Below are 10,458 nucleotides of genomic sequence, written 5' to 3'. Positions count from 1 at the left end.
TTTCCCTAAGGTCATTTATGTGGGAGCTTTCACAACACAGCGTGATGTTGGGTGATAGTCCGACAAACCTCACTGTGATTATTATCACCTCATTTCACCCTCAGCCACCCAGGGTGTTGGGAAACCCAGCCCCATACAGCAAGGGGGAGCTGGGTATGGACGCAGGGCTGCCTCCATGGCCTCTCCCGGGACACCCTTCCAGGATCCTTCACATCCAGAGGCGGCAACTCGTCCAAGGTCACATGAGGTGCTGGGGTGAGATCTGAACCAGAGCTCTTGTGATTTCTGTGCTTGAGACTCACAGTATATGCTGCCTTTTACCCCAAACTATAGGAAGCAACAAGGAAAAGTATCCTCCATCCTTATTTCTCCTCATTTTTCTACCCTGGAGGTAAATACAACAATTCAGACTGCTGCTTTCTACGTAGTCCTCTGACCCATGGACGTTAAACATTTATTTCAAGTATGATGTTGTTCTAGAAAACAGTTCTGCAGCTTGCTTAGTTTGTTACTTAAGTTATTGGATTTCTTTTGTATATTAGTAAATATATAGTTTTATGTGACTATTTTAATTGGCTGCAGAATACCTGCTGCCTGGGTGACCTGTCACGTCCATCAGCACTGACCTGTGCAGGGATGGCTACACTGGCTCCCATTAGGGGGAAAAAATTAGTTCATAGGTCGATGCTCAACCACTGAGCCATGCCAGCTGGGCCTGGCTCCCATTTTTTATTCTGCCAACAGTGCAGCATGAACACCTTCACTCACAGGTCTCTGTGCCCATGCTTGAGATCCTGCTGGGAAAATTCCCACAAGTGGAATTGCTGGGTCAACATGGTACATAATTACTTTTCTTGCCCCCAAAAGGTTAGACTAATTTATTCTTCCTCCAAGAACGTGTGATTTCTCTGTGTTCACCAGCCTTCGGTAGTGTCACGTTTTATTCTTTACTCATGACTCCATTCAAAGATGGGTGGCCTCCCCTAGATTTGCAGGGGTGGGGGGACAGGTACCTCAGCATTGCTGGCCCCCGAGTGTCTGGGCAGTGGAGTGGCGGGGCTTACCTTCTGGAGGTCCGTGTGCAGCTGTTTCAGCATTACTTCCAGCTGGTACACCTTGCCTGTCAGATCCAGGGGTGGCTCCTCGCTGGAAAGACAGGAGACAGGGTCAGGCTACTCTCACTCCTGAGGTTCTGGGGCGTCCTTTCCCTGCTGGTATCCCAACAGGGCCTGGAGGAGTAAGTCTGGGGGAAGCCAGAAGCCAGCTCTCTTCCTGGCCTTGCTCCACTCAGTGAGGGCACGTGTGTGGATGTGGGTGAGGCTGAAGGCTGTGCCTGTGCCTGCCCTGAAGTGTGCTTTCCCCAGAGGAGGGACCATGTATGTGCTTAGGGAGAAATCCTGCCCAAGTGTGACCAGCTCCTGTGGCATGAGACAAAGAACCCATCCCGCAGACATCCATGGAGCACACGAGGCCTGTGAGTGGACAGGACTAACAATGAGACTGAGGAGGACAACGATAGCCGCTGGCACTGGGCGCCCACCCTGCACTGCACATGGTCTCCATCTAACAGGTTCTGGCCCAACGCAGCCTGGGAGGTCACCATGTCATTACCCACTGGACAGAAGAGAAACCCAGGCTCAGGCAGGGACACTGCACCCAGGACCTTAGCCTATGGCTCCTCCTCTGCAGATTCCTCTGCCCTGGGCTTGCCTAGCCTCTTCAGGGGACAGTGGGCAGCCCCTTCCTTAGAAGGCTCCACTTGGCCTGTGGGTCACACATATCTGGTGGGTGCTGGGGAGGGGTGGGCTGCAGCAGACGAAGGGAGCCCGGGGTCTCAGCCCAAGAAGGGGAAAGGACTCGGCCCCTCACCCTTCCCTCCCTCCGTGGTCCTGGATCTTCTGCAGGGGGAGATGGGATGCAGGTGGGAGGAGGTCAGGAGAGCACCCAGAGGTCACAGGTGCCACCAGTTCCACACCCACTCTATTCCTACCCTTTCTGTGGTGGCACCACCTGTAGCTGCCTAGTTCCTGTAATTACAGTGGGGCCACATTTGGGAGGAGGTTGAGTCGTGAAGCCACTGTGTGACACCAACAAGAAGAATCAAAATTACCCTGAAAAATCGCTTGTACTGCCCACAAGGTCCATGACTGTGGTATATAGAGTCCTGTGAGGGAAGGGCGGCTGTGCACATGTGCAATGCACTCTTTACATCCATGGACTTGCAAACATGCCATTTCCATTCTATCTCCCTCTTTAATTTTATTGTCTGCCACGACAATGCAGTCAAAGACGTTACACTAAATGTGAGATGGCAAATGTGACAGCCTGGCCCATGTCCTCCTCCCTTCCCCAGGAAGCCTCCTGAGGCAGGGTTCCTGCCTCATCGTTCCCAGGTCCCAGACAGCCCAGCAGGGACCCCCTAACTGTCGTTAGGGAGAAGATTCACATAATTTAGGAATATGCAGAGGAGGAGACCCAGAAGCCAACAGAGAGGACAATGGAGTCACAACTTAAGCAGTTTTCAAAGTTGGAAGTGCAACAATTGTGAGAACACGGATTACAGTGTCGTGTCCACCTGACCATGAGGACAGGACCCACTGTGGTTTGGTCACTGCGGGGCCCAGTGCGTGGATCACTCCACAGCGTTAGATGAGGAAGCAGATGTTCCCCAGACACTGCAGACCGGGTGGTGGGGTGACCTGCAGTGGCTATCACTCACCTGGATGTCCCCAGGGAAACCTCACCTCATGGTAGGGGTGGTCCTGGGGGTTGGGGGTCCTCTCTCCAGGCTCAGGTGGCTGTGGACAGGACTGTGTGCAGGTGGCATGTCCGGGCTCAGAGCTGGGTCATTGAGAGAGAAGAGTGACACGGCTCTTTGCACTGGCGGAGAGAGAGGGGAGAGGGGTCAGCGGGGATCCTGGCTCCTCCTCAATCGATGACCCTCCCTCTGCACCTTTCGCCTGAACCTCCACCACATTCCCAACCACACCTTTGTTAGATCACACAGGCAATGTGGATGAATTTTTGCCAAAAAATCCAATCAGATAAGGACACAACAAAACCCCATTGTGATTCTGAGCAAGTCCCTAGACCAGTGGTTCTCAACCTTCCTAATGCCGCGACCCTTTAATACAGTTCCTCATGTTGTGGTGACCCCCAATTTCATTGTTACAAATTGAACATAATTAAAGCATAGTGATTAATTACAAAAACAATATGTAATCATATATGTGTTTTCCGATGGTCTTAGGCAACCCCTGTGAAAGGGTCATTTGACCCCCAAAGGGGTCGCGAACCACAGGTTGAGAACCGCTGCCCTAGACCAAAATGATCAGTTTAGACAAAATTCAAGGGAGAGAGAGACAGGTTAAATTATAGTGTGAGGAAGTAATAACCCAATTCAGAACCTGGCATATTCTTAGCATAAATGACTTGCTTTAGTCAACAAATAAGTGGCAGAAAAAAATGGCAAAAAGTGGAGTGTATAAGTGACACAGTACATGAGGGTTCGTTATAGTCCAGTTCTAAGAATGTCTGTGAAATCACAAAAGCAAAAAGAAATGCAAAACAGAAATGCAAAGTCATGTATGCTGAAGAGAACAGAAGTCACAGGGCCGGCTGGTGCAAGTGAACAGTCACAGGGTGCTTTGCGTGGGGCCTGAGTGCTGGCAATCTTAAACAGGACTGTTGGGGGATCTTCCTGTAATGACAAGAATTGGTGAGGGTCCCGATGCACCACAGAGCGGCTGGTTCACTATTGCCAGACAAGGGGGAGAGAAGGCCCAGGAGGTGGGCCTGTGCGTGCCCTGAGGGTATAGGCAGGGCCAGGAGCAGAGGTGCACATGCTGGACATGCACTGCTACCCGCAAGGGCGGCTCCCGTCAGCTGGACATCTCACTGCTTCGAGAAGAGCACAGTAACAACCAAATACCCTTCCCTTAGATCCACCAACCGGTAATATTTTGCCACACTGACCTCCTCTCTCCTCACTCATCTGTGTCTGAATATATTTTTTCCTACTATTGATCGTAAATGGCCACCACCATGGTGCTTCACCCCTATGTAGTTCATTATACTTTTCCAAAGAATAGGACGCTCTCCTACATCATCACAACACACTGTCATACTCAAGAACTTTAACATTTGTACTCAATGGCTAACAGTTATCCTGAAATCCCCCCCCCCCCCCAGTTCTCTAAACAACATCCCTATAGCTGCTGTCTTCTCTCCTGGCCTTAAAATCTATTCTCTTTGAAAATATTCTTCTGTGAACAATGTCACACATGCCCCAAAGCAGAGACAACAGCACTGTGCATCTTCATGAACCCAGCGCCCGTTCCAACAACTCAACATACCCTGGCTTCCTCCCTGCCTGTCCTTTGCTTCTATTCACCAGATTACTCCTTTCCTTCCCACCTTATAAATAGCTTCTTGAGGCTTAACTGACATACAACAGACTGCAAATGCTGAAAAGTGTACAATGTTCCTAGGCGCCTTTGTTGGCAGAGCCTCAGTTTCCTCGTCTGTAAATGGGAATCAGAATACATCCCTCAGACGAGACCAGAAGAGATGCTGCTTGTGAAGTGAGGAAGTGCTGGCTGCATCTTGCCTTCAGGAAGCACCACTAAGCAACCCTTCCTACCCCTGCACGTTCCAGGCCTCCAGAGGGCCACACCCATCAGCAGTGTTGGGGTTCTGCCTGGCAGCCATTCTCCAGGGGAAGGCTGAGGTAGACCAGAGGCAGGGCCTCGTATGCTCTAACCCAGCCATGGGCAAACTACGGCCCGAGGGCCGGATCCGGCCCGTTTGAAATGAATAAAACTAAAAATAAAAAAAGACCGTACCCTTTTATGTAATGATGTTTACTTTGAATTTATATTAGTTCACACAAACACTCCATCCATGCTTTTGTTCCGGCCCTCCGGTCCAGTTTAAGAACCCATTGTGGCCCTCGAGTCAAAAAGTTTGCCCACCCCTGCTCTAACCACTCTCCTTCTCACCCCAACCTCAGGCCTGACTGCCTTTATCTTGTGGCCAGCGGAGGCTGCAGGATGGGATGGAAGCAATGGGCAGAAGGAATGAGGAAGGATGTTTCCTCTAGGGCCACCTGCCAGAGTGGACTGGCTCAACCATGGAAAAATGAAGGATGTGTATTATATGGGTCTGGTTTAGCAGATCTGTGCTGGGCACCCAGTAGTGACTGCCCTCGGGTCCTGCCCTCCTGACCTAGTGGGGAAACATACCCATCATTAGAGAGCGATGGCTCAGAGTGGTCAGGGCACAGGCAGAGGGGTCAGGGCTGTGGGAGCTCAGAGGAGGTGCCTGATGTAGACTAGGGGATACCAAGGAGGGTTTCTTGGAGGAGGGACAATTAAGCTGTGGCCTAAAACAAGCATGTCAAACTTGCGGCCCATGGGCTGCATGCGGCCCACAAGGAATATTTTTGCGGCCCAACCAATATAACGGTATGTAAGAAATGTTTTAATAAAAACTTCGTAACTTAATTTTTATAATATCCTGTTATACATAATTATTAATAACAAACTACAACGTTTGCTAATGACTGATTACTATAATCGTGTTGCATTCATTTCCCTTATGCGCCTTACATGCACAGGTGCACTATTTCTCTCCACTTAATACTGGCAGTGAATATTTTAGCGGCTGACGTCATTAGTCTTGGACTGACTTGTTTGGTATGCACAACAGGAAATATTTCACTTTCGGAGAACAAGAAAAGTAGGTTTATTTGTGTTATGCTTATTAATTTGTGTAGTTATTCAGTGTCTGGTAAGTTAATGTTCAAGAAAAAATATTAATTTTTATTCAAATGTTCTATTATTTTATGTTAACGATTACTCATTTATTTCAGCCCTTTGTATTCTATTGAAATAAACCTATGTTTCTATGAAAACTGAAGCTTCTGTTTTTTTGTGGCCCACATAAACTTAAACCTTGTTTATTTGGCCCGTGTTAGCCTTTGAGTTTGACATGCTTGGCCTAAAAGATAAAAAAATGAGCCAGAAGAATATGGTTGTGTCTGTCAGGGATCACCATGAGAACCCATGAGGAAATGGAGGCATCCTAATATATATAAAAAGCCAGGTGCCATCACGACCGGATGGACGACCAAACAGCAGGCTAGGGAGCTGAGGGAGTGGGAGCTGTGGGCCCAAATGACCAAAGGACCGGTCTGGCTCTCACAGCATGGCGGGGCAGGGTCTCGGAAGCTGAGGAGCCTTGCGGGGTGGGGGTCTGTGAGCATGGAGCTTCCCAGGGTGGCTGAGGCGGAGGAGCATCGCGGGCAGGGGCGGGGGATGTGAGGCAGAGGAGCAGGGCGGGAGCTGTGAGTATGGAGCTTCGCAGGGCATTGAGGTGAAGGAGCATTGTGGCGGTGGCTGAGGCCGAGGAGCCTCGCGGGGTGGGGGCTGTTAGCGTGGAGCTTCGTGGGGTGGCTGAGGTGGAGGAGCGTTGCGGGGCAGTGGAGGTGGGGCAAGGGCTGTGAGCGTGGAGCTTTGTGGGGCTGCTGAGGCGGAAGAGCATTGCAGGGCGTGGGCAGGAGTGAGGTCGAGGAGCCTCGCAGGGCGGGGGCTGTGAGCATGGAGGTTCATGGGGCAGGGGCCACAGAGGTGGAGGAGTGACGCTGGGCGGCAGACATGGCCCTGATTGCAGGTAGACCTAGGGATCCTAACCACGATTTAATCGTGCGCTGGGCCTCTAGTAGAAAGATAAAGCCGCTTGCCCAAGGTCACACAGGAAGGAAATGGCAGAGATTGCTAGCTGTCCATCATGATCAGTTTTCCCTTTCTCCATAATAACATATTCCAAATTTCAGCTGGACACATGGTCTCATTTCCCAGCCTGCCTTGCAACTAGACGTGGCCACGTGTGACATTCTGGCCAATGGAAATAAGCACAGGAGAAGTGTGAGGCGTTGGGAAGTGCCCTTATAGGGAGGACATGTGTCCTTCTCTCTCCTGCTCAAAGTTGAACATCATGGTCAGAACCCTAGTAGCCTCACTGTGGGGGTGAAAAGCCTGTGCCCTCAGGCATTTGTGGAAGTGCCATGCCAGCCCACCTAATAATTTTTACCTGTGCAAAACCAGGCATGTTTAAGTCATTATTAATTTGGATTTTTTGCCACTTGCAGCCGAAGCAAATCTAGACACAATTTGGATTGCTACAGTTTTGCCCTACAGTAATAATATAAGGTATTGTCTGTTGAGGGCTTGTTCTGTGCCTGACATGTTTTACATAAGTTTCATGTAATGCTCACTGCAGCCTCAGGTCATGGGCACAGTCACGTCCCTAATCTGCAGCTAAGGTAACTGGATCAGAAAGATGAAGACATTTGGCTAGGACTGCACAGCAAGCAAGCGACAGGGGAAGGATGTGAACCCTGTTCCATCTGATTCTGGAACCTGAGTGTGTCCCCTTTCAAAACTCCAAAGCCCTCTGTTGATCCTTTTAGGGCACAGCAGAGGGTAGGACAGTGATGGCGAACCTATGACACGCGAACTCATTTTTTTGGTTAATTTTTCTTTGTTAAATGGCATTTAAATATATAAAATAAATGTCAAAAACATAAGTCTTTGTTTTACTATGGTTGCAAATATCAAAAAATTTCGATATGTGACACGGCACCAGAGTTAAGTTAGGGTTTTTCAAAATGCTGACACGCAGAGCTCAAAAGGTTCGCCATCACTGGGGTCGGATCTGGTGGGGTTGGGTGGAGGATACCTACCTTCGTACGCCTTGGCTGCATTTACCAGGCTGGACCACTCAAGGCCAGCAGCTGTGTCAGGCAGTGGCATCATCCCAGGGTCTAGGCGTCGAAGTGGCCGGTCCCGTCCATCAGCCAGTGAGAGCTCAGAGGCTGAGATGGTGGCTGGGTGGGGAGAACAGAGATAGGGAGGTGGGTACGTATGATAACGTGGGAGAAACAAAGAAATTAATATATTGTTATACTTTATATATAATTATGCAACATTATGTAACTGTTATAACATTATACATAATTAAATAAACGCCATATTTATTAGATGATAAATGCCAAGGAAACAATCCAGCAGGGAAGGGGGTGGGAGTGTTGGATAATTCCGTGGGTACAATTTTAAACAGGGTGCTAGGGGAGGCCTCTCTGAGAAGATGGCATTTGTAAAAGCTCTGAAGGAGAGGAGGGACTGAGCCAGGGGTTACAGGAGGGAAGAGTATCCAGGCAGATAGAACAGCCAGTACAAAATTCCCAAGACAGGAATGTGCCTGTGGGTTAAGGAACACTGGGGTGGCCATGTGGCTGGGACAGAGGAAAAGGGGGAGAGAGAGAGAGTAGTGGGAATAGCTGTTTTTCAGTATTTACTACATGCTAGGCATTGTGCTAGCGTTTTCTATGTATTAACTTGTTTGATTCTCAGGTTAACACAGTGAGGTAGGCACTATTGTTGCTCCCATTTCACTATCACAGAAACTGAGGCACCAGAGAAGTGAAGTCAGAGAGGTGGCAGGGCTGGACTGCGTGGGGCTTTGTGGGCCATGATGAGGACTTTGTCTCCTAGTGAGATGGAGCCACAGAAGGGCTTTGAGCAGAGAGAGATGTGATCCAATGCAGTGTTCACAGGGACCTTCTGGCTTTGTTTGGGGAATAGATGGTGGAGGGGCCTCGAGGAGCAGGGAGACAGTAAGGAGGCCACTGCAATGGCCCAGGAGGGAGACGAGAGTGGAGGACGATTGGGAGATCCTTGCTCTCTCTTGTAGGTGAAGCAACAGTATTTCCTGAAAGGGGATGTGGGTGTACGACAGAGACGGATCCACGGTGACGTCAAGATGCTGGAGCTGGTGCTGAGATGGGAAGGCTGTGGGGAGCAGAAGTTTGTTGCTGGGGGTGTGGGGTGTGAGCTACCATTAGACTCCCACAGGAAGCCAGTGGCTGGTGGCTGGCTATGGAGTGTGGGGTGGAGGAGAGGTGACAGGCTGCAGGTATAAAGGGTTGCCAGTGTCTGGACAGTATTTGCTGTGGCAGAGTCACTGTCGGGAGACCTGGGGGCTCGAGTGGGGAAAGTGACCCCTGAAGTCTCAGGGTGCTGGAATGACAGACAGCACAAGACTCGCACCAGCAGCTGCATTTGCTACAGCCACTAAGCGAGTCCGATGCCTCATAGCCCATTAAGGGGATGGGACAGAGGAGGACAGCAAGGCACCGAGAGGTCAGGAGGTGACTCAGGCAGGGCCAGACCTGGCTGAACCAGGGCTGCTGTGTTCCCTGAGTGCACCCTCTTGCTGGGCACCATGCTGGGTACTATGGGGCTCATCTCACAGCTTCACCTCCAATTAGTCAGGAGGGAGGTGTCAATATGACCCATGTGCAGGGGGACATTGAAGCTCAAAGCAAGAAGTTGTCTTGCCCGTGGTTACACTTGCCGGTGGTCCGACACTGACCCTGTTCCAAGCCCAAGCCCACATGGCTCTGGTGGTAAGGTTGTTGACACTGCTTTAACCCTGTTCTCCAGTGCTCGTGCATTAAGCTGACTCATGGTGGATTACAACGCTTGCTCCAAATGATAGAATACTCACAGAAACAATGAACAGCTGTTTTTTCAGTGTTTACTATATGCTAGGCATTGTGCTAGCATTTTCCACTATTAACTTGTTTGACTCTCAGATTAATACAGTGAGGTGGGCAGTATTTTTGCTTACTTTTTTTTTTTTTTTTTACAGCTACGGTTGTCATTTGAGAATCACATTGGAGACTTAAATGCCTAGGCCCCCCCCCCCCCAAAAAAAACAACACACAAAAACACACACACACACACACACCAAACAAAACCCTAAAGATTTTTCTCCGAGGTCCTGACAACTGGACCCAGCCTCTCCCACCCTTGGGAGCCGAAGAAACCCTGAAGTGTGGGGGACTGAGGAAGAGGGTTTCGCTTGGGGGGTGACTAAGGCTGGGCTAAGGAGAGGAGAGCCTGCGGTGGAGCTGTGGTTGGGGGATGTGGGTTTTGTGGCTGAACTTGAAGGTCAGATAGGAAACTAGAATCAGGGCTGACAGGCAGGGTGGAGTTTATAGGTCCAGGAGTGGCTTGGGGAGCCAAGGAGCTGATAGGGCTGGAGAAAGTTTGCTCACATTTTACTATCATGGAAACTGAGGCACAGAGCGGTTACTTCTGTGAGTGGAGACCTGCCACAAACTCAGGCGCATTTGCCCAGTGGACGTTCAGGGAATGACAAAGGCCTGGAAGGAAGCTGGGCCCCTGACCACCATGCTCTGCATCTCCAGCCTGCAGGCATTTCACTGCTGAGCTGGTGGGGGCCGCGGGAGCAGCTGCCACTGCCCAGTGAGAAATCAGCAGGTGCTGTTGTGAGAGGCTTCTTAGCAAGGAGGGTCCTTGATTAGTGAACCCGAGGTGGGCCAACCCCTTGACATGGCTTGGAAAGAGCTCTTGAGCAGGCTTGGGAGAG

The 10,458-nt window shown here is 50.2% G+C and overlaps 1 protein-coding gene across 1 annotated transcript in view; it reads right to left on the bottom strand.

Annotated features, from left to right (window-relative positions):
• Positions 1-82: 82 nt before the first annotated feature.
• SIPA1L3 (signal induced proliferation associated 1 like 3) overlaps positions 83-10,458 on the bottom strand; it is a 261,128-nt gene continuing 250,752 nt past the window's right edge. Inside the window, exons 19-22 of the mRNA XM_023760563.1 lie at positions 8,743-8,852; positions 7,745-7,967; positions 2,745-2,880; positions 83-1,146 (exon numbers count right to left, since the gene is read on the bottom strand). Of these exons, the coding sequence (XP_023616331.1) occupies positions 984-1,146; positions 2,745-2,880; positions 7,745-7,967; positions 8,743-8,852 (632 nt within the window). The 3' untranslated portion in view covers positions 83-983. The remainder of the gene's footprint in view (positions 1,147-2,744; positions 2,881-7,744; positions 7,968-8,742; positions 8,853-10,458) is intronic.

Source organism: Myotis lucifugus, unplaced genomic scaffold (genome assembly GCF_000147115.1).
Source record: "Myotis lucifugus unplaced genomic scaffold, Myoluc2.0 scaffold_185, whole genome shotgun sequence".
NCBI classification, from domain to species: Eukaryota; Metazoa; Chordata; class Mammalia; order Chiroptera; family Vespertilionidae; genus Myotis; species Myotis lucifugus.
This window is presented reverse-complemented; position numbering and strand designations above follow the sequence as displayed.